This window comes from Antechinus flavipes, chromosome 6, assembly GCF_016432865.1.
Source record: "Antechinus flavipes isolate AdamAnt ecotype Samford, QLD, Australia chromosome 6, AdamAnt_v2, whole genome shotgun sequence".
NCBI classification, from domain to species: domain Eukaryota; kingdom Metazoa; phylum Chordata; class Mammalia; order Dasyuromorphia; family Dasyuridae; genus Antechinus; species Antechinus flavipes.
Window position 1 is genome coordinate 159,170,066 of NC_067403.1, and position 25,432 is coordinate 159,195,497.

The 25,432-nt window shown below is 34.3% G+C and overlaps 1 protein-coding gene across 1 annotated transcript in view; it reads right to left on the reverse strand.

Annotated features, from left to right (window-relative positions):
* The window catches only part of WDFY3 (WD repeat and FYVE domain containing 3), a 316,134-nt gene that overhangs the window by 55,850 nt on the left and 234,852 nt on the right, over nt 1-25,432 (reverse strand). The window contains exons 39-44 of the mRNA XM_051965853.1: nt 22,334-22,516; nt 19,467-19,624; nt 18,591-18,668; nt 15,189-15,416; nt 10,298-10,351; nt 6,464-6,632 (exon numbers count right to left, since the gene is read on the reverse strand). Of these exons, the coding sequence (XP_051821813.1) occupies nt 6,464-6,632; nt 10,298-10,351; nt 15,189-15,416; nt 18,591-18,668; nt 19,467-19,624; nt 22,334-22,516 (870 nt within the window). The remainder of the gene's footprint in view (nt 1-6,463; nt 6,633-10,297; nt 10,352-15,188; nt 15,417-18,590; nt 18,669-19,466; nt 19,625-22,333; nt 22,517-25,432) is intronic.

Genomic DNA, 25,432 nt, shown 5'->3' on the forward strand with positions numbered 1-25,432 from the left:
ACTATATGCTGTGAATTTATTGGACATTTTATTTTAAAGTTGTTTCAGCTGTGTTCCTAAATAACATTTTCTTAGCAAAGATAGTAGTTTGCCATTTTTTCCCCAGCTTATTTTAAATTTGAAGAAATCAAGACAGAGTTAAGTGACCCAACTAGTAAGCTAGTAAGCATCTGAAGCCAGATTTGAATTCAGGTAGGTGAGTACAGTAGAATACTCACCTACTGTACCATCTAGCTTAAAGTACTACTACAGAATGCACAATAAAAACAATACAGTTTTTCCCAGAATAATAATGAAGAATGCCATGTTAATTATTAATTCTTTCTAGAAATAAAAACATAGATGTTGTTGTATTATAAATGTTAATCCCATGAGGTACTGGATCACGTAATACTTGGGAAAACATTTGTGGTATGCTCTGATTGAGTACTGTATCTGGTCATAATAAAAGCAAGTATGATCAATTCTTGGTCATTCAGCAAATATCATATATTTTCAGAATTAAATAAACTCCATTCTTTTAAGCATTTGCTCCTGTGCTGTTTTCCTTTTGTATCTCTCCCTAATTATCAACATCTCTATCAAGTAAAGATCAGAAATAGATAGAAGATGTAAAAGTTACAGGTAAGTGATAGTGAACACCAAGTTAAAAATAGAAAGAACTGCATATATCAAATATCTTAATCAACAGAGTCAACATATCTTAGCTGTAATTGCAAAATGAGGCTCACAGATAAATTCTCTACTCCAGAAAAATGGGTAAATCTGCTGGTCTTATGTGATGCTTTGAAATATTATTGACGAATGGGTCTGATTAGCTTTTTTTTCTGAGGGATTTAATTTCTCTATTTGTTAAATAGAGTGATAAATGAGGAAGCAGAATCCCTTTTCTTCACTATTCTTAGTACTACTAAGGTCAGAGCTGTGTTATTTTCACTCTGAATGCATAAAGATCTAGAATCAAATTGGTTTGCCAACGAGTGAGCAACATAAATCAAAACCTTTAGTATTGGGTGAAGTACTAAAAAAATTAGCAGTTCACATTTACAAAGAATTTTAATTTTTGCAAAGCACATTACACTGAGATTGGTCCTATTTAATACATGAGGGAAATGAGGTTCAGAGCAGTTCAATTTCTTATTCAGGATCACTGGGCTCCAAAGCCCTTGAGGCTATGTTCAAACTCAGATTTTTGTGACTAGAGTAAAATACTCTATCCATTATACACATTTATGAAGGAAGAAAATTAATATCCTTACATGATTCTCTAAGGCAAGATTCTCAATGATGAGAATAAAAATAATACAGAGCTGAAAAATAAATCAACCAAATTATTTTTATTAAAATATTTTTAAAAATTACAAATATAAAAATTCCTATATTAATGCCTCTTTTTGTCATTAAGATAAGTCTGGATTCTCAAAAATTATTCAACATTGCACAAACTCTGGCAAATTTTATGAAATGGAGCAAAGATTTTGAATATGGTCCTCACAACAGAATGTTTATGCAACTAGATCTCCTTTAAAATAATAAATTTCCAGCAATGGTTACATATTTGAATGTGTTCTTCTTAAAGTTATGATTATGAAAAAAGTGGTAAATGATTTTAGTCCCATGGAAATATGAGTGTGAATATGAACAAATGCAACTACTTCAGTAGGAATCATTATTTGCATTCATTTGGATCTAGCCTTGCTGAAGAGAGAGAAATTAGTCACCAGATGGCTACCTGTGTGAAATTTTTTGCCACAGTGACTAATCAAAAAGGAAATACAATATGAATCTTTATCCTTGTGACCTCTCCTTGTGATCTCCTTTGATTTCCACAGTGAAGTAACAGACTGATTAAAGAAAAGGAAGGGGGGAGATAGGTGTTAAGAATTTCAGCTTAGTTTTATCTGCAAATATTAAATTAAAAGAAAAGCAATAACAGTATCTTAGTAACTTCTGATGATCGTTTTATTTCCAGGAATCCCAGAATTTGAGAACGGGAAGTGATCTCAGTGGTCATGTAAACTACATCGATGAATGGATTCTTTACTATCCCGTGCCCACAAGTGGTCATGCAGTCTCTGCCTGACATCCTTGAAGGAGGAGAGAATCCATCACTTTTTTCAACAGCCTACTTCACTTCTTGACAGTACTAATTGTGGTGAGCTTTTTCTTCTCAAAACACAGCCAGGTGATAAAAGTTCAGATCTTTTATTATCTCTAGTATAGCCCAGTTAGCTTAGAGGCCTATCTCTCTGCTTGGTTCCAAGAGCTCTCTCCAAATGTCTTTAAATCCAAAGGTCTGGTCCTTCAGCCTCTGCCTCTGCTTTCTTCAGCCTCCAGCCAGCTCCAGTCTTCATGTCATTCCAGTGAAATCTCGACTTGTAGCATCTTCCTCTGAAGAACTTCTTCGACTGGCCCATTGGCCTATTTATGCTCCTTCCAGAGAGAGGGATTATGGGTTTTCTCCCATAGTGCTCTTTGGCCCAAAGAGCTTCAAGGGAGGTATGAACTCATTGAACTCCAATGAGTAAAGGTGTGAACACAAGCCTTGTATTGATTAGTTCTACTTAGTACCTAGTTTCAGGTTCTGGCCAAAACATCTTCTTGTAAGATTAGATCAACTCTAATTAGTTAGCAGTTAGTAAGGATTCCAACATCTCCCCCTTTCTTTTGTTTTAAAACATAGGGGGTTTCTGAGGGGGTACACATAAATCCATCAATATGGGCCAGAACTTTGTAACAGATATACATGGTATACATAAATCCATCAATATGGGAGGCATTATACATAATTTACATAAGCACATAGCAATATAACACAGGCTAGTAGTAATGTAACAACATAAATCAACCTGAAAATTTACACATGTCCATAAGTCCTAGAAATAGTCCATAAGCAATTCATTGTCCATGAGTTCATGTGCCAGGAATCTAATAATTCCTGTAAGCTCTGAAGTACTGCAAAAAGTCTCATCAACAATTTTTCATCTCAGGGAACCCAATGATTTCTGAAGATTTTAAGAATCCTTTTGACAGTCTCATTGTCAGCTATCTGATTCTTTCTTCATCTGTGGAAATATAAGCAGATCCTCTTCCCCAAACAGTTAATCTAATTCCCTTCTATTTACCAAGTTTGGGATTTCTCCTCATCATCTGGTAATTACATTGGAGTTGTTTGCATTGGATATTGTCTTGTTGTCTTAAAAGGCCTGTATTCTTCCCAACTGTAATCCTGATTGCTTTTCTGTTGGTTGATGACATCAGAGTTCTGAATTTCTAAAGTCTCTCTGGGTGTAACCTCAGCTGCTATCATGCCCCACCTGTCCTTTGATTGATACTTTGGAGCTGGGCCTTGCCTCTCATTCTTCTGGGTCAATATACATTTAGAAGCCCAGTGAAAGCCTTGGTTACATTTTGGACATGGGGTTTTGGGTTTTCTCTCACCCTGTCTTCTCACTTTATCTCCATTTCTACATTGGGCTCTTAGATGTCCAATTTTTCCGCACTGGAAACATCGACGAGTTTCTCTATAATTCCTTTGCCAAGAAGGACCTTGTCTTTCCATGTTCATCATAGTCTGGGTATAATAAGCATTTGTGCCCACTGTGGCACAGCGTCTAATGATCTCCTCTAAAGAAGCATTTTTGTTTAGCCCCCATATAATTCTCTTGCAAACCTCATTGGCATTTTCCTTAGCCAAATGTCTAGTCATTATTTCTGTGGCTGTATTATTTCCAATGGTTCTTATTACAGCTGTTTGTAAACGTCCCACAAAATCTGCAAAAGGTTCATTGGGATCTTGCTCTATTTTTGTGAAAGCATTATTTCCATCTTTCTGTCCAGGGAGAGAATTCCAAGCTTTTATTGCAGCCTTAGAAATTTGCTCATACACTGTAATGGGATAATAAATCTGTTCTGAACTCTCTGCATACTGACCTTCACCAGCTAGTTGGTCAAAAGCAACTTGTACAATAGCTCCTGTTTGCCTATTGCGTTGGGCTTGAATCCTACATAATTCATGAAACTCCGAAAGCCACAATAAATTTTGTCCCGGTTCTAGACAAGTTTTTGTTATGGATTTCCAGTCATTTGGGGTTAGGATTTCATAAGACAAATTATCTAGTAACATCTTCACATAAGATGATGTAGCCCCATAAAGAGTGCAACCCTTTTTCAAATCTTTAATTTTTCCCAAATTAAAAGCAGTGTATTTTCTCTCTTTTTGACCTGAGGAGTTGAGCTCTTCAATCACAGGATATGCATTTATAAAATCAGATATATCTTCTCCTTCATTTTTTGCCTTAATTAATGCTTTTTCTAATCTTGTTAAATTCTGCTTTACAGGAGAAGCTGACTGTGTTTCTGTCTCTCTCCCTCCCCCTTGTTCCACCCATGAAGGGTTAATTGCGGAGGGAGGGTCATGAGATGTGGAATCACCTAATTCCTCCTGCTGTGAAGTATCATACTCAGAATTGTAATTAACTCCATTCTCATCTGATCTGTCCTCCTTTTCACCTAGTAAAGTTGGCACTTCTTCCTCCTGTACTTTCCTTTTCATTATTCTATCACTTAAATAACTTCTTATAGCCAATTGTATTACATTATATGTATTAATTATTGAGTTAGGCCCATTTTTATCATAGAATTGACAAAGATCCTCTCCAACCAATTTCCATTCATTTAGATCTAATTCCTTATCAAGAGAGAAACAAGGACATATGTCCTTTACAGTTTGTAAAAGTTCAGTGATTTGCTGTAAACTTATAATTAAACCTTGGCTTTCCATAACTTTGACAATGCTCTCTAAACATTTTCCTTGAACAGAAACAGGCTGTTTTCTAAATATCTGTCCATCTTAGCTGAAATTCTACTTTAACTCTTCTAACAAAATTTCTTTGTTGCACTCACCCTAATTTCTGGGTTGAAGAGTCTTTTCCACTGGATCAGGATCAGAGGCTTTTCCACTTGAATCAGGATCGGAGCTTTTCCACTTGAATCCGGATCGGAGCTTTTCCACTGAAATCCACTGAGGGGTCTGTTTGTCCCACATTCAGGGCGCCAAAATGTTGTAATCTTTTTCTTCTCAAAACGCAGCCAGGTGATAAAAGTTCAGATCTTTTATTATCTCCAATATAGCCCGGTTAGCTTAGAGGCCTATCTCTCTGCTTGGTTCCAAGAGCTCTCTCCAAATGTCTTTAAATCCAAAGGTCTGGTCCTTCAGCCTCTGCCTCTGCTTTCTTCAGCCTCCAGCCAGCTCCAGTCTTCATGTCATTCCAGTGAAATCTCGACTTGTAGCATCTTCCTCTGAAGAACTTCTTCGACTGGCCCATTGGCCTATTTATGCTCCTTCCAGAGAGAGGGATTATGGGTTTTCTCCCATAGTGCTCTTTGGCCCAAAGAGCTTCAAGGGAGGTATGAACTCATTGAACTCCAATGAGTAAAGGTGTGAACACAAGCCTTGTATTGATTAGTTCTACTTAGTACCTAGTTTCAGGTTCTGGCCAAAACATCTTCTTGTAAGATTAGATCAACTCTAATTAGTTAGCAGTTAGTAAGGATTCCAACAACTAATGTTAGGAAGTACCCCTGACATTGAAATAAGCTTCCCTTTTTGTAGCTTCCTCCCATTGCTCCTGGGTCTGACTTATAGGATCAAACAGAATGAAGTCTCATTCCCTTCTCCACATTTTGGTCTTTTGCTTATTTGAAGGTGAGTATTGGAGCTCACCAGTCTTCTTTAAGCTGTGAATATATAGTGTCTTCAACCAGTTTTTGTATGACATGAACTCACAGCCCTTTACCATCCTGATGATTCTCCTCTGGACCCTCTCTAGCTTATCAATATTCTTCTTAAATCATGGTCTCCAGATAAGATCCCATATGAGGTCTGAAAAGGGGAGAATTCTGTGGTACTATTATCTGAAGTTATATTTCTACTAATTCTGCTGCAAATCACATGTTTTTTCAGCAGCCATATCACATTGTTGACTCACATTAAGCCTGTAGGTCAAAACCATCCCCACTTGTTTTCATGATTGCTAATTCTAGCCATTTAAGGAAATTTCTGGTTATAAAAATTTAGGATATCTCTTCAGACTCTGAAGTTAGATGATCAATTCCTTTTGGCTACAACACATCAGTGATAAACCTAGAAACTGTTATTAAGATTGTCAGGTGAAAATAACTAATTGCCCTGAAATGTGATACCAAGGTGGATGAACTATGGATGCTATCAAATAGCTAGCTAGCAAATAACACACATCAGAAAACAAATGATGCCAGATCCTCTGAGACCTTTGGCGCAGAGAGTCCTGAAACAAGTAATTATTCCTAAGTTATCTCAGGATTATTCAATTAATCATGGCTCTCTACTATCCCTATTTCTTCATGTTTTAATATAAAAGAATCAAAGTCAAGTAGCTCATGAAAACCTAAAGGATGCAAATGATCAAAGAGGCAGCCTGACCTTTAACTTTGGCAATTGTGTCTTCCCCATGCTCTGGCTCCTGCTGTGTAGACTCGCCTTCAGAACTTTCTACAATGGCATCTTGGACAAAGGCTTGATTTCCCGAAGCTAGGCGCATGTAGTATTCCTTACTGTCATAGCTGATTGCTCTCCGGTATCGAGCAGGCTTCTAAAAAATAATCAATAGAAAGGCTCATTAAAGCATCTTTTTATGAAACAAGATAAGCATTGGAAATATAAATTTATTGAGGCGGAAGTGCTATATAATTTTATGTAACCTAGTTCCCAGACGTTAGTAACTGATAAGTATAGAATTTTCTTTGTCAAGAGGAAGTGTGCACTTGCCTTAACTATGGCCAAATTCATGTCCTGTAAATGAGCTCTTTTTGTATCTTTTGTATTATAACTTTATACATGAATACTTTTACAAGTTAATCAAATATTGGGAAATGATAAAAATATCAATAGTTCTCTACCCTCAGAAATTGTGATTAGCAATAGGAAACATCAGAAAAACTCCCTCTTCTGTATTACACACTATTCTGTTGCACTGCACTGCCTCATATATGGCTCCTTCCAACTATGTATCCATAAATTTAACTTTCTAGGTTTCTCTGGAATCTTGTGTTTGTATTTCAAATTTCCTATTTAGCTCTAATCTTTCAATTAGAAATGCTTGACAGTCCTCCACTCCATTGGATCCATTTTTTCCCTCTCTGTAGATTTATATTCAATTTTAAAAGGTAAGTTATTTTTAGTCTTAAGTCCCTATTCTTTGCCTTTTGAAATATTCCAAATTTTCTGTTTTGGAGTAGAATCTTTCTGGTCATATAGTCCTGTTAAACTATGTGGCGAAAGCTCTGGGTTTTGGTCATGAAATTCCCAGAAATTTTCCTTCCGGAGTTCTTTTAAGGAGTGATTGATGAATTCTTTCTATCTTTACTTTGTTTTCTTAGTTCTAATATATCTTGGGCACTTGTCATCTATAATTTCTTAAAATATAGTATGTAGACTTCCTTTTATCATGGCTTTCAGGAAGTCCACTGAGTCTTAATTTTTTTTTTTTAACCTATTTTTCAGGTCAGTTATTTTGGAAAGCAGAGATTTTTATATTTTCTTTTTTGAGTTTGTTCTAATATTTTTGTTTTTGTCTCATAAAATCACTCATTCCTTTTTTGATCTGCTATAATGTTCAGGAAATCTGCTACTTGGATAAGTTTTTAATATTTTATGTTCAGAGCTATTTATTTCATATCCAATTCTTTTCTCCAAAGCCTTTATTTAATCTTTTTTAAACTTCTTGATTCATTTCTTTAGGTATTCACATTGTAATTCTTTACCTCCATTCTTAGTTCCTGAACCCTATAGGGCCACTGTGCTAAGGACAAGTTCCATTACTAGCTGTGCCTCTGGGGGTGGTCACTGACCTTGGTTGGTCTGGCATATTTGTTCCCTGGGTATTTGTGCACTGATCTTCATCTTGTGGCTGTGCAGCCCCAAGGAAATAGTGGATACCAATAAATATCAGTTGAAAAACTTATGTGAACTATCTATCTCATGCTTTCACTCCTAGGATCTCTTTTACTTGCCATGTTCTTACTTTTCTTTTTCACTTATACAAATCCTATGTATTCTTTGAGTTGACAGAGTACAGTTTCTGACTATATGGTTGATTTATTTTTTTTTTTTTTTCATTTGGAATTGTGATTTCTTTGGTGGGGGCATTACCAATGTGGAAATCCTTCCAATGATCTTGATTCATTTTGCTTCTTATTTTATAATCTCAAGGAACACCCTTCACTGAGAAATCAAATAATTTGCTTATACTCATTCAACTACTATATATTAAGATGAAACTTAAAATAAGGTTGTCCTGATTCTAAGGCAGTCTCTCTATTATTCTAAGTTTCCTCATGGGAATAACTCTTCTTCCAAGATCATATGTTCAGATATACTCTACATAATATTATTATCCTAACTAATACTATTTTCCAATAAAGTAATTATGGACTTTAGATTATAAGAAAACCCCACTGTAAAATCACAAATTCTATAATAGCTGATCTTCTCAACTGAGCATCCATTTACAGTATTCCTATGGAAGTACCAATACCATGCTCAATACCTTCCATCTCTTTGTCTAATATTCTTTCTGAACAATCAATTGGGTAAAGGATTGCTTTATTTATGAAACAAAATTAAATGCAACTTGTCTCATTTCCTATGACCATGTTAAATAAGACATATGGTTTATGAATTAATTTATAATTTAAATAGGTTTTCATATAATTAGAAGGAACAAGGAATATAGAGGTGAGCTGTAGGATACATTACATTATATTGAATTTGTTCTAGTATTTTTGTTCCTGTCTCATGAAATCAAGACATATTACATTACAAGGAGAGGCACATTTCCCTTTTATTTAAAAATGATTCTTTATTTGCCATATTAAGATTTCCCCTTTAAAACAGACAACATGAGATAAGAGTCTGAGATAGCCTGTGATATTATATTAAACACCAAGATCATACCCACTGAAGGGAAGGGTTCATATGTCTCCACATTCATACTTCTGTGGATAGAGCTAAAACAGAGTACAAATACCTCGGATCAAGAGTTATCTCCACTACTTGAAGTATAAGTTTGAAATGGGAACTAAGTTCTAGAATCTACATTTCTAAAATGGATTTGTTATATCTTCTTTCTTTTTGCATAAACAAATACAATTTTTATATATTACTCAATCTGCAACTAAATATGATGTGATATGATGCTCTCTGCTTTTGCATAAATATGGCAATGATCTGTCCTGCTATGATTACAGTAAGCAAACTTTTTTTGCTCACACTATCTAATTGCTAATATAAAATTTAACTGAAAAAAAGTAATTTTATTTGGAATGTGTTTCTCAAAATGAAGACAGTTATGATATAGAAAACTGTCTTTTAAAAAAATCAATATCAACAATATCAGGGAATACATTTTAAATAAAGAGTAAGAATGATAAGCAGAGAATAGAAAATAAATAGTATAAAATTAAAATATGTAAAACATTAAAATATAAAACTCGGAATTAAAGCCAACTAATGGAAAGTCTCCTAAGAATTCTGTAACAGTGAAAATTGAGAAGACTAATATAAGTCTCTTTTTTTATAGGGAAAAGATCCTTTTAAAAAGTAGGGGTACTAAAGTACTTGTTTCAAAATAAATGAAGATAGATTTAGTGAATATATAGATGTAAAACAGTACTTAAGGGATTACTGCACAGAGTTGTAATTCAATCTAATAAAATCTTTCTCTAAATACTTTTGAGATGTTATAATATTTTCTGAGAAGCATCCAAAATGTTCAATTGGTCAACAGAGAATAACTTGTACTTTTTACTTCAGTCCTAAATTTTAATAGGTCCATTATTTCTCATAAATAATATTCTTTGGGGGGCTTTTCTATTTCTACATTTTCTCTCTACCCTCGTCCCCCCCTCCACCCCCCCAAAAAAATCTTGGATTTTATAAGGTTCCTTCTTCTATGTAAATTACTGAGTAAATAACATTTATTAAGCCATAACCAATTACTAAAGCCAATATAAGTTTTATTATTAGCAGTGAAAGTTTAGCCTGTTAGTGAGCAACATATAAATTCTACAGAAATGATTAGGAAGATTGGCAAAGGATAAAAGAACATATTTTAGCATGAATGTACTAAATCTTTAAACCTTAAAAGTATTTATTGAAAAAGCAACTTTGAAAACCAATCTTTTAAGTTAGTCTGGTCTATCATGCATTAAAGACTGTGTATGTAGTTGACATTCTTTATGGTACTGTATGCTTTACCTTTTGAGGAATGGTATCATCAGGAGGGTCAAGCTGCTTACTTGGGGTGGCAGACTGAAAATAGGGGATTAAGTACAAAGAGATCAGAAAAAAAAATCGTGTGTGTGTGTGTGTGTGTGTGTGTGTGTGTGTGTGTGGTTATATACATTACAGCAAGGTTTTCTTGAGTTACTGGTGAACATGACCTAACATATTCTAGATATGAGCTATATACTCAAAGAAAGTAAATTTTCAAGTCTAAATTGCCTGACATGATGAAATTTTGCATTTTATGACTACTTTATGAATGACACATAATAATTCAAGAAAAAACATAATATCTACCACTGCTTAAGATCAATACAAATTCTTTGAACTTTCTCTGTCTCTCTCTCTCTCTCTTTCTCTCTCTCACACACACACACACACACACCCACACACACACACACATCCCTTTGCATGTGGCTTAATACTTATTACCTCATTTAATTCTCATGACAACTTTGATATGACGGGTCTATTATTATCTCCATTTTACAGATGAGGAAACTAAGGCAAAAGAGATTACATACTTGCTAAAGGTAATAGAGTTAGCATTTTAACTGGAATCTGAATTTGGCCTCTAGAGTCCAGGTTCCATGTTCTAGTCAGTGTCATCTAACTGAAATCCATAGAGTAGATGATTTCCACCTTTTTAGTTTTGGGACCTCTTAATACTCTAAAAAATTACTGAACACCAAATAAAGTTTTTGTTTATGTGAACTTTATATAGACATTTGTCACATTAAAATTAACTGAAAAATTAAAAAAAAAAATTTATTCATTTGAAAACAACAACATACCCATTACATGTAACCATAATTATATATTTTTATGAAAAATAATATTTTCTGAAACAAAAAATAGTGTGAAATGGTTGAAGTACATAAAGAAAATACAGCCGCATACATGTGTAGTTAAAAGAATATTTTGAGAGGTAAATAATATCTTAGTATAATTATAAAATTTTTTTTAATCTCTTAGATGCCTTGAAAGGGCCTCAGGGATTTCCACCAGTTTGTGCACCACATTTGGAGAAAATGTTGCCAGAGAGAGTTATAAAACTTTAAGCCTTGATAAAATCTTCTATCTGTAGATTTGATGTGAAGCAGGTGGATAGCAAGTAGAACTGTCTTAATTGAGAATATATAACAGTAACAACTGACAATTTCATAGGGATTTATATAGAGATCAAGACTGGACTTATGATTTCATTTATACATGGAATTCCCAGATGAGGAAACTCTCACTATTACAGGTTGGCACTTTCTCTGCAACTTGTAGCTTGAGAGAGCTACTGAAGGCAGGGTAGTAAGAGGTTATGTGACTTGTGTAGAATCATATAGTCAGAATGTCAACTAGGTGTGCCTGGCTCTGAGGCCAGCTTTCTCTTCACTACAACACAAGTTTTTGCAAAGCTCTTCACTTATGTCATTTGAGACTCAAATAAACTTCATACATAAATAGTACAAATATTTTCAACCTCGTTTTACAGATGAGAAATCTGAATAAATCTAAAGCTCAGAGAAAACCAGAATCAAATTCTGCTTTTGAAACTTTCTAGCTGTGGACTGTTGGGCAAGTCATTTAAAATAAGGAGCTTGAACTCAAAGGTATTTAAGGTCCTTTTTCAAGTTCTAAATTTATGCTACTATGTATGTGATTTGTTCAGATCACACAGCTAATTAAAGTATCAGAAGCAGAATTTGAACACAAGTCTTTCTGATGCTAAATCCAACATTCTGTTAAGTGCAATGCTAATACAGTAACTCTAATAAAAAAGAGCTAATGAAACAAGCAATAAAATAAAATTTTTACCAATGAATAACAAAACAAAGCATTTACTCCTAGGAAATTAATTTCTTACTAATTTATCTTTTCTGGAATGATTTGGCACAAAATGTTTGCTGCCAGAAAGAAAGCAACATCAAGCGTTCAATGCACAAACTGAAAAAATAAAATCCAACAAAACTAAAAGGAAGCTACAGAAACTTGAGTATAATTTTATATATTACTTGAATTGTGTTTTACGACATAAAATGCAGGAGCTATTCATTTCTCCCCTATATTAACAGCCAGTTACTGAACTAAGACTCACATTTTTCCCTTTCCTTTCCTCATTTAGAAATCAGACCCTATGGGTTATTAAAGTGATTGTTGAAGTACTGGGTTCATAATGAGATGAAATCTTAGGCAAAACTGATCCAACTAGAAAACTCAGGTTTGATCAAAATGTAAAGAAATTTTAGTTTAGGTAAACTGATAGATTTTGGCTCATTGTATTTTACTCAGATGGTTAAAAAGGCCTGGTTATAAGTGAATGCCCTCTGTTGTCCAGATTATTCTGGATGGGATGACATAAGTATAGATAAGTCTCTTTGATAACTCTGTTTCAAACGTCCCCCAAACCATCATTAGAATAAATCTATATCTTATTATAACATTCATTTTTTCATCAGTTATTAACTAATTAGAGTCCACTGCCATCCTCAGGAACACACACACTTCTAAAGTCATATAAATGCTGAATAGTTCCATGAGGGGGTCTCTATGACATTCGAGAGTGCCATGGACCCCATTTATTAATTCTGGATAGCATTATTAATAAAATGATTACCCACAAACTGTCACTTGAACTTTTTATATAACTATATTACAGATACATAGCTCACAGCAACAAAATTAGTGAGCTAGAGATGTACATAAAACACTGCTTCTATACCCTTTTATTCTAACCTTGCATATGCAGATTGCCATGCTTGTAATCCCTACTACTAAAACCTGCTAATGGATCTGTCTAGGGTTTGTGGTTGTCCACATTAAGGCTACTACTAAAATGGTGATCCCTTAGGATTGAAAAAAAAGGGAGGATTGAGCTACCTTAAGAGGGTTGAACAAGCCCAGGTTTTAAACAGGACAAGGCAATGCTCCTGTGCCAATCACTAGGGGAATATAATCTGCAAGTGACCACTGTACTCTCAGTCTATGTGAGATGAGACCTGGCTAAAGAAAAAAAAAGCTTAATAAGACTCAGTGACTTACAAGACCATTGGTATTCTCAGTTCAACGTAAAGACTAACCCAGTGGAGCACATTCAGAACTTCAGATATGGATTTAGGACAAATATTCAGTACAAATTTAGTAAATTATACTTTAAAGGAAACTATGCACTTCCAAAATAAAAGGCAATTGTGACATAGTAGAAAAAGCATGGAATATGGATGCATATACTGTTTCAATCCAACTCAACAATACAAAAACGGAAAATAACATTTCTGCCCTCAAGAAGTTTACCATTTAAAAGGAGGATGAGGTTTGTATGTAAGGAAACACAATGGAAGCTGGAAAAAAATTACGTAGAAAAGGGCAACACATTTAGTGAGATAGCAGCATTATGACTGGGCCCATGTCAATACATGGAGATGGAGGTAAGGATGGGAGTGTTTTGGGCATGAGAGCAGGATGAGATGATGGGATTTATTCACAAAACTGCAGAGTAATGAGTAGCTCCAGGATGTATAGTATATAAAGGAGATTTGTTCAGTCCTGTCCAACTCTTTGTATCCCTAACTGGGATTGTCTGGCAAAGAAACTATAGGGTTCTGCCATATCCTTCTGCTGCTCATGAGGAAATTTGAGGTGAACAGGAATAAAGTGACTTGCCCAATGTTTGAGGCCAGATTTGAACTCAGGGAAAATGAGTCTTCCTCATTCCAGGCCAAGTACTTTATTCATTGTGCTGCCTATCTGCCCATGAAGGAGAAATGATTGTGGGAAGGGAGGTTAGAGCTAAACCATAGACTTTAATTCCAGAATAAGAATGCCTGAAGATTTTGTTGGCTGTAAGTAGTGATCCCAATGGGTTGAAAACGTGAGTAACTAGAGCACGGTGACACAGGCAAAATATTTGATATCTACCCTAAAATTCACCCCTTGATGTCTCTCTGGGTGTGACCCAGGATTTTGACGGCATTTCCAGCAGAGCACCAAGTTCAGTAAGTTCTCTCAGGCAAGAAAGATTTCAAATGTAGATAGGTCTATCAAAAAACAGGTTAGTGAATTTTCAGAGGCTCATTCTTAGAAGGCTGGCTACCAGTAATTAAGAGATAGAAAACCTGTAGTCTGCATTTGTTGATGCAGTATAAAATTAGATTGAAAACAAACATTAAAAAACTGTGAAATAACAGTATCTGTTATAAAGTCTCAGGCCTATAATCAATGTTAATATATGAAAGGATTATTTTCTTTGGGAATGTATCTAAGCCCAGAAGCCATTTGGATATTTGTTAAGTGCAGAATAAATTTAAAAAAATTAAAACTCTTGAGGGAAAATGTAGCTAGCTCTAACTCTCTAATTGGTGAAATCTCTATCAGGCTCTAGAAGGAAAATGCCCATCTTTATAAAGGAGTTTAACTGCAAATGATCTTTTAAGTGGAATTTTTAGCAAAGAGGGGCTCTGAAGGGAGCCTGGAGTAGAAGTTCCCTTTCATATACATATTGGCTTTCTGAATCTGGAAAAATCACAGGTCTCAGTGATTTAGGCAATTCTGTAAGCCTATCACAGGTCTCAGTGATTCGGGCAACTCCGTAAGACTATCAGTTGTAAGAAAGTGCCAAACTTCCAATAATCAATGAAATCACCAGTTCAATAAAACAATATGGTACTGATATGACTATATTTCTCAATTCTGTCCATCGCTTAAATACACTAACTAGTTTCCAATGAGAGAAAATTAGCTAGCTGCCAATGAAAACAAAGTTAGGATTTCAGGTAGGCTAATTTAAATAATTCACATAATAATCTGAAAAAGACTGCAAAAGAAAAGTGAAATTTGAACAGTTATCATAAAACATAGAACTGTGCATACTCACCAACACATTTGTCTCTTGTTCAATTTCTGGCACATAGGGGTAGTGGTTGTAAAACATGTCATTGCGGACCATTTTTTTCCTCATCCTGCAAGGTCCTTCCGTCATCTCCAACATCCATTTGTCCAAATGGGAGCCAATGGGAGGACCCCACAAACCTCTCTCCCGCAACAGCTCATACTCGATTTGGCACCACTCCTCTGTCACATATTTCAGGGCATTTTGCTGACGCTATGAATATGAAGATTTCCAAAGTGGTAACCAATCAAAAGCAGTAATAGTAATAATGAGTGTAGAAGTAGCTCAGAAACAAGTTCATATTTACAAGTAAGAGATGCCTTAGTTTTTGCCAAAATTATTTAATTATGATTGAATCAAGATATACCTTTTATGAGAATGGAAGAATTGGCTTTAATGACATATAGGGATTTGCATTACAAGTATATGGCAAAGAAAACTTATGCATGCTTCTCTGCTGCCTCACTATATAAAGCTCTACAAAGGCTACTAAACTGGAAAAAGCTTTAAATGCAAGTCTGGAAACAAGATTCAACAAATGTTAATTATTAAGTGCCCACTTGAACTGAGTCAGAAGGGAAAAATAAAAACAAAACAGCCCCTGCCCTTGAGAAGTTTACATTCTACTAAGTGGAAAAAACATTCACAAATAAGTATACTTGAGGAAAGCTGAGGGTAGTGATAGTGCTAATAACTGAAAAAGAAAACACTTCATGGAGCAAGTTTAAACATGAGGAAAAGAATTTTTTAAGAGACAGAAAGGAGGAGGTATATCACAAACATGAGCAGTAGTTTGTGCATCTCCAGAAATATCAAATTCAGCAAACAATTTGGCTAGAACATAGATTCCATACATGGGAGTAGAATGAAATAAAGCCAGAATGGCAGAGAGAAGAATCCCAGGGTCTAAGACCTTAAATGCCAGAGAGATCAAAAATTATCTGAAGACCAGCCTAATCAAGAACAGGTGATCACAAAAGGGTTAGGCACCAAGGGGAAAAAAGGGGAGCAGCAGGTTAGGAAGACCAGGGGACACAAATGAACAACAACACAGTTCTTTGAAGTTCTGACATAATAAAGAAAAATCTGCTTTATTACAGGAACAGATTTTAGATTCAGATGGGGCTGGTGTTTGAAATGAATGCATACATTCTGGATGTTGAAGGGTAGCTACCTATCTCTTCTGGCATAGTAGCACTGACAATAGCAGTGAGAAAGTTTTTCATCTTGCAATCTGGCTAATAAGCAGTCTTTTAAAATTATGACCCTGAGAACTTATGAAATAATTGCCAGAAGGTACTGGAAGATGGCCATGAAAATATATTAAGGGATTCTGGTCAACAGACTAGATAATTAAAAAGGTGAAACTTCTTGCTATTCTCTATTAAACATTGATATAACAGGAATACATGGAAAGAATATAAATGTGTACCCCTGATCATCAAATTATATTTGTTTGTATACATAAATTATCAATTCCCTAAATAACGAGGAAAATTTTTGGAGAATAGCAACTTTTATTTATCTTTCTATTTTCCACAGCATCTAATACAGTTCTTTATACATTACGTAATACTAAATACTTTCTACCTGCCATATGCTAAGTAATATTTATTTTAATGAAATGAATATGAACTGATTAACAAGGTAAAACCAATTTTCAGTATGGGAAATTAAGCAGATTTACATAATCCAAACTGTCATAATCAAATGCTGATGCTCTTGGGAACATCCTTTTCCTGGATACATTCTTCTTATTATACAACTTCTTATTATACTCCTGGCTGCTCTCCTACCTTTCTAACTATTCCTTCTCTGCTTCTTTTGCTGGAATACCATGTCCCAGGTCTCCCTCATACTCTCTTTTGATAAGCAGATCAGTTCAGTTCTCATCTCTACACATATCCAGGCTTCACCATGAGAGCATCATCAACTGCATGGAGGGTATTCCCACTTAGATGTTGCCCAGGGATCTCTAATTCAGTAAGTATAAAAAGGAGATCATTCTCTTCCACACATACACCTGCATTTGTCATGTACTGATCTGTATAAATTAATATCATAGTTTCAGGTTCAATGTACGGTGAAATGTAAAACTAACAATGTGGGAAGGGCAGAGGCTAGTTTCATGTTTGTCTTAGTATTCCAGTCCGCTAAAAGGGATCTTGCCTACCATAGGCATTTAATAAATATTTGTCAGATTTGGAAAGTCCTTCATGATCTGGCAGGCCTCATTTGATATCCCAGTGTTACTACTTCCCCTCCATCCACTAAAAAAACAACTTTGCATTGATTTTGTGCATTCATATGTACATATGTTGTTTTCCACAGTAAAATGCAGCTTCCTTGAGAGCAGGAACTATTTCATTTCTGTCTTTCTACTCAAAGTATATGGCACTACACAAATACATAGTATATAATAAGTATTTAATAAAAACGTGTAAATAAATATTTATTGACTTGAACTGGAGTTTTATTGTCTACAAATCATCAATCTAGAATAGGATACTTCTTGATGTGTTATAAAAATCTGATTTTAAATAAAAAAAAAAAGATTAAATGCCATGATACCACAAAATGACATAGCAAGATTTTTACAATATTTTTGAAAATAAGTATTTATTATTGTGCTGTTATTGTTCAGTTGTGTCCAATTCTCTACAACCCCATTTGGAGTTTTCTTGGCAAAGATATTGGAATGACTTAGCATTTTATTCTCTAGCTCATTTTACAGATGAGGAAACTGAGGCAAAAAGGGTTACTGATTTGTCCAGGGTCATACAGCTAGCACAGGTCCAAAGACATAGTTGAACTTAGATCCTCCTGACTCCAGATTCAGTTTCCTATCCACTGAACCACCTAGTCTCCCATATAATATATACTAAATATCTAATGTTGCATTCATATAAATATAAAATTTGGTGTACTCAACAAATTTCAGGAAGTATAATTTTTAAAATTTACTAGTTGCCTCAAAAAGACCACAAATACTTAGGATAAGTTATTAAATGAAAAAAAAAAATTAAACAATTTGGACATGATAAAATTGATATTCCATTGACATTATATTTCTTTATAGAAGCTCAAAGAACTTTTAGGTCACTTTTGATGTTACTTTATAATATTTCTGTTAAGCTAGAAGGCATCAAGTATGTACCAACTTTATTATCATGTCTTTTTAAGGAAAGGAAAGGAACAGGTAAATAGGACACAGAATGTTATTAATGCTGAGCCCAAGAGCTGTCTAATTTACTGTTTCTTATACAGTTTATCCTAGAGAAGAGTCAAAATTTCCCCCAAATCATTACTAACAGCTAGAGGCTAGGCTAGTTATCTTATCATGGATTTGAATGTGATGATTTGAAAAAAATGATGCTAAATTCTTACCTCCTGATATTCTTTATATTGTGTGTCTACCAAGTCCCGGACAACAGCAATATGAGTAAACATCCACTGGGAAATCTCCTAAAATGTTGAAATAGCGGAGAAAGGAGAGAAAAAGATTATAGTACAAAAGAGTTAATTGATATTTAAAATAATTTTAAATGAGGATAATTAAAATTCTATTTAAAATTTTGCACAGAAAGAATACCGTAATTAAGTTAGTGTGATAAATATTCATTAATTTTTAGTATTCCATTTAGTTGCCTCTTAAGTTTTGGACTGAAATGTTGCTGGGATGACTGGGCAAAAAACATTAATCACAACTTTTTGGCTTCATCTCTAGCTATAACAGCAAGTAAAAGATATGTTAGTCGATTTTAAGTCTCTGTAAGTAAGGAAAACTTTTAGTCCCTTGAAAAAGTCAATGTGTAGAAATGTTATTCCTTAAGTTTTTCATTTCACTGTATATTTTGAAGCTATATTACCCTGAGCAGACCAAAGATTTAGAGACAGTGGGAGACTACAAACTCAATCCTCTCATTTTATAGTTGAGTAAACTACAATTTCCAGAGGTAAAGTGATTTGACTAGGGTCAAAAAAATATTGAGTGGGACAGCCAAGATGTCCAGGAAGATTAAGATAATGGTCTTATAAGCTATACAATTATGAGCTGTTACCTATTTAACATGAATGCTAGAATTGATACCCACAATGAAATATGAGCAAATGAGAAGTTCTGTCACTTTGAATTAATTCTTTTATGAAACACCTGAAGTAGAATCAGAAAAAAATGGCTCAGTTTAAGCCATTTATAAGGACAATGCACATTTTATGCTTTGTTGACCTCAAGGACTCTTTCCAGCAGAACCCACAACTCACCTGTGTGGAGAGGTTGTGTTTGTTGAGACCGCTCTCCTTTCGATTCCTTCTGGATCCTGTTAACTTCGAGAGGCCAAAGCCACTGCTGACTCGGGACAGTTTGGACTGTGTGCTTGGCACCAGAGCTTCTCCTCGACTGATGCATTTCTTTTCATGGGCTGCAGCATTAAAATGTGATTAAGGTTATTTTGCATTGCTTATCATAGGTAGCAGAGTTTTAAGCTTGTCGTGTTTCATGTGTAGTCTAAAATGGGGTGATCATTAATCTAATTGCCTGTTGTTGTTGCATTAATCTTACTCATTTCCAAAATTCTAAGGTAATGAAAGGCTATGTTTGGATATTTCTTTATTAACTAGTAATGCTGAATGCTGCACCCCCTCCTCTGCCTTTTTCTTTTCTTGTAACAGAACAAGTACAGTCAGGAAAAATATTTTTGTGTGAAAATATCTGTCCCGTTTTGCACCTACAGTCTTTCATTTCACTCAGAAGGAGGGAGGTATGCATGCTTTATCATCAATCTTCATGGATGATTCCTGAAATCTGAAACCTACCATTTCTATTTCTTTGCTATTAAAAAAAAATGTTGCTAAATTTTAGTATATATGAGTCCTTTATTTCTGCTAATGCTCTCTTTGGGTTGAACCTAGAATGATGGAATTGTTGGACAAAAGGTTATGCACACCTGAGACTCTAAAAGTAAGGATCAGTAAGGACCTGAAAGAAAGTATAATTGCTCAAAAGTTTCTAATATTTTCCTTTATTTCCTCTTCCTTTGTTTAGTGTTCTCTTTTTAATTTTTGTTTTTGGTGATTTGTTATCATTTTAAAAATTAGAACAGATAGTGGTTTGCCTACTTAATTTTAAAAAAATAGCACCTAAGTTTATCAATTAAATTATTTTTACTTTTTAAATCTGTCACTTTAGTCACTTTAGCAGGTTACAATCTTTTGTTTTTTTCTCCTTATTTCTCATTTTTGAGAAACTCTGCAATCCATCATTATAATCAATTCCTTCTACTTAAAAGCTTGAAAAAAGTAACTTGATCTCCAAGAGTTTTAGTTTGCTTGTTTGTAAAGGTATATGGTTTTATAATACCAAAGGAACACTGTGATCTCTCAATTTGAAACAATACTGGCAATTTAAATGGAAAAAAATGACTTCCAAGTGAAAGTGAATGTATTATTGACATGCATCTACTTCCTTTGTTCTGCTTACACATCAGTATATAAAGACTTTATTTAGGAATAATTTAGGAATTTATAAATTTAGGAAGCTCTATTTATTTATGCTTCTTATATCACTGATTTTGTGAATCAATTAAGTTGCAACTTGATGTACTATAACATTTTTAGCCATCTTACTTTTTACTTGACTTCAAACAAAGCCTTCTCAGTGTAAAATGAGAAAAAAAAAAATGACAAATTACACCAGTATTTTTTTGCCAAGAAAATTCCAAATGAGATTACAAAGAGATGGATAAACCAAACAACAAAAATATCCAAGCTAATAGCATGATAAATACTGTTACAGAACCTCAGAGTTGATAGAGAGCTCAGAAACTACGCCATACTTCATCATATGCTACATATACTTTTGAGGCCAAATAAAACAAATCTAATCCTTCTTCCTCATGATATATCTTTAAATATCTGAAAATATCATGTACTCTAATTCTCCTCTTTCCCATTCTCAATGTCCCTGGTTTCAAACAGTCATCATATGAAATAAATTGAAGGTACTTTACCACGTTGGTCATTTTCTTCTCAATAATCTCCAATTTATCAAGGCCACTAACTGTGGAGCCTGACACTAGAGAGAATAATACAGATCCACTTGACCCAGGCAAGATGAAAAGAACTATCACTTTCTTAGTTCTGAAAACTATATATTTCCTACGGCTGTCACACAGCAAGCTAAGCATACTAATACACTGCTGGTGGAGCTAAGAACTGGCCCAACCATTATGAAAAACAATTTGCAATTACGCTAGAAAGTCATTAAATTGTTGAGTAGTTGAACTAAACCTGTTAAACCAACAATATTGCTAATTAGGCATATTCCTCATTCCTCATAGTGGGAAAGATCCTTAAAAATATCTATTGCAGCATCTATGTTAAGAACAAAGAACTAGAAGGAAATCTCTGAGTGACCAGAGAGTGAGGGTTTGTCTACACAAATTGTGGTTTATGAATATAATAGAACATTAAGCAATATAAGCAATAACAAATTATAAAGAACTGAGAGTTTTGGGAAAACCTGTAAGAAAAGATGCAGAACTGAGATGAAATTTTTCAAAATGACCACAATATGTAAATTAAACAATACTGAAAGAGCTCAAAACTCTGATTAATGTAGTGGCCAATCATAAGTTCAAATAACTGATGGTGAAGCATATCTCCTGTAAGATAACAGCAAGCTAGTGAACTGCAGGCATGGAATGAATCATGTATTGTCAGATCAGGGAGAACCTGTTCAATTGTTCTGCATAAGTGTACTTTTTGTTGAAAAAGAAGATGCTATGGGCTGAGATTCACTGAGAGATGATACACTGTTTTTTGTGTTTGTTTTTAAAGAACTTAAAAAAAAAAAGTTTAAAAATTGTTTTTAAAAAAACAGTGCTCTCTTCCCCCTTCTTCCCTCCTCAAATAAGCTAAAGTAGTTATTATTTATTTACATTTGAATGTGCTAGTAAGTATAAAATTGGGTTTCAACTGATAGAATAACATCCTTTTAGGGAATCTTGTTTACATACCTAGAGTTCCCACACATGCCACTGTAATTTGTAGAAAGCATCATCACAGGAGACAAATCACAACAGCTTTTTACCCAGGCCTTGGAGCCTATCCCAGATCTTACGCCTTCTTACCCAAATGGTTCTGCCAGCACTTTAAACCAGCTTCTTCAATAAGAGGTCTTGCTGCAGTGATATCCACCAGGCCCCGGTCATTGACAGGTAGGGTCACTTTAAAAAGTTCTTCCAGAGCTTGTTTCTTACTATGTATCAATTCGGTCCAGACTCTGTTGACAGCTTTTATGAGAAGCTGACGACCTAAATAGTAAAGAAAAAACACTGTCCATAATTTTTTTACTTTCTACAAAGTTTGTGAGTCAGTGTAATTTGAATTAAAACTGATTAGTTTATTCACAATGAATCTGATTCATTAAAAATTACATTGTCAGACCATTATCAATATGAAGTGTTTGAAAAGCTCCAAGAAAAAGACCCAAAAAACAGACAAAAACACTAGCTTAATCTGTATAATTTTGAGTGTATTTTACTATATAAAATTTCTCTGTAGCTCATATGAATTATATAATTGTCTAAAAATGCTTTGCTCTTAAGCATTTATTATATACATGAATCTTTTTAATATCCAATTTCAGAAAGCTTTCTCTATTTTTTAAATGCTTACATTTTGTTATTTCCTATCATTGTTTATGTGCAATGACTATAAAAGCTTATTTCATAAAATGAACAAGTTTCATGAAAATGAGCAACAATAATTCTTACTTTGTGATAATAAACCTTATACTCAAATCTAATCATTTGTTATACCACTTGAAAATAATTAGTTGGCTGTTTTTATCTGCTTGCATTTTTGATTTCCTTCTCAGGTTAATTTTGCTTTATTTCTAAATCCAATTTTTCTTTTGCAGCAAAATAACTGTATGGACATGTATACATATATTATATTTAACAGATACTTTAACATATTTAACATGTATTGGTCTACCTACCATCTAGGGGAGAGGGTAGGGGGAAGGAGGGGAAAAATTGGAACAGAAGGTTTTGCAAGGGTCAGTGCTGAAAAAATTACCCATGCATATATCTTGTAAATAAAAAACTATTAAAAAAAAAAAAAGAATAAAAGAAAAAAATTAGTTGGCATCTAGGTAAAAGATATTAAGTATAAAGTAGTTCTTCTAGAACATATAAACATGTTTTTGACTAAATAATACATTTTTTAGATTTTATGTTGATATACTTTAGCATATTTAACATGTATTGATTGGTCTACCTGCCATCTGGAGGAGGGGGTGGAGGGAAAGAGGGGAAAAATTGGAACAAAAGGTTTTATTGTCAATGCTGAAAAATTACCCATGTATATATCTTGTAAATAAAAAGCTATAATTAAAAAAAAGATTTATGTTGGAAGTAAAGGGAATTGGTATGTTATCTTTCTTCAAGCATCTGGCTTCTTAATCATCATCAGCAGCAAGCATTTATTAAACACCTACTATAGATTAGATTCTGGGGACATCAAAAATAAGAAATTCTTTTGGAAAAGGATCTGTGCATATATATGTGTATGCTGGTATATATGTGTATGTACAAAATAACTATAAAGAGAATAAATGCAAAGTAGTTAAATACAAGATAGCTGGTATTTCCTTTTACAAGGGAACTCATTAGGAAGAACAGAAAAGATTCTTATAAAAGGTGGTTCTTAAGTTGAGTCTTGAAGGAAGGGAAAATTCTAGAGGTTACAAATGGAAAGGAGAAGGGCAAGTTAGATCTGTCTGGAGGAGAAGCAAGAGAAAGCAATGTGACAAAAACCTAGAGAAGAGAGAGTATACACAAAGGTAAGGATGGTCAACAGCATGAGATGTGGAGGAGAGGTTGAAAAGGATAAATTCTGAAACATTCAGCAATGAAGAGATCACTAAAAATCAGAAATCATCTGATTTCATCAGAAGCCAAATTATGAAGTATGAAAGAGACAGAAGAAAGCCAAGTGGAGGCAGTGAGGTAGACACCTTTCTCTAGGAGAATGTCCAAAAGTGGAAGAAAAGGACACAGGGTTATAGCTTGATGGGATACTATGGTCCAATGAAGTTTGTTTTTTAAAGAATATAGGAGATCTAGGCATGTCTGAAGGCAGCTAGGAAGGACCCTAGGGTCAGAATTTGATGATTAGAGAGACAGTAGATGATGGAGGTTAATGGAAACAGCAGGCTCAAAAATACATGAAGACAGGTAAGTGGTACAGTGGATAGAGCACAATGCCCTAAATTAGGAAGACCTGAGTTTGAAGACAGCCTTAGTCACTTACTGGCTGTGCGATGCTGGGCAAGTCACTTAAATCCAATTGTTTCCCCTACTCCCTACCAATAAAAGGGGTATATGAAGAGAGACTGTCTTGAGAAAGAGAAGGGCCATTTTATTGTTAAAGACTAAGAGGAAAAGAAAACAGAGACAAGATGGCAAGGATTTTTGAAGCTCAAGTTGAATGGCTTTAATTTCCTTTTTTGCTTTTGTAATGTAATTTTACTTTTTCAATAAATTTCGTTTTCTCTCTCATCTATACCACACTAGGGGAAAAAAAAAGCAAAACAAAATTCTTGTAAAAATATTAATTGTCAAGCATTCTCCCTTCTCCTCCCAAAAAAGCCCCACATTGGCCATGTCTAAAACCATATCTCATTGTTGAGTCCATTTATCTCCCTATTGAGACACGAGTAGGATGGTTCTTTTTCAATAATCTGGAATCATGATTAGTCATTGTTTTAACCAGAATTCCTAACTTTTTCAAAAAATTTTAAAAGTTTATATCTTTATAATGTTATTATCAATTCACATAAGTTTTCCAGGTTTTTTGTCTCATCATTTCTTATAGCACAAAAGGATCCATTAGTTACATACCACAATTTGCTCAGCCATTCTCTAACTGGTGGGGGTAGTTCTTTGCCCCTATAAAAATAGTTGCTGTAAATATTTTTAAACATGTTTCACACCCCCCCCCCCCCCTCTATCTTTTTTTTGGAGGTAAAGACATAGTAATGATATTGCTGAATCAAAGACAAATAAACAATTTAGTATCTTTTGGAGCACAGTTCCAAACTGCTTTCCAGAATGGGCAAATCAGCTTTACTAGAAGTACAGGTGTCTATTTTACTTTGGTCTTTCCTTTTTTGGTTTGGCCAATCTGATAAGTATAATAGTGTAGAACCATAGCAGTAAAGC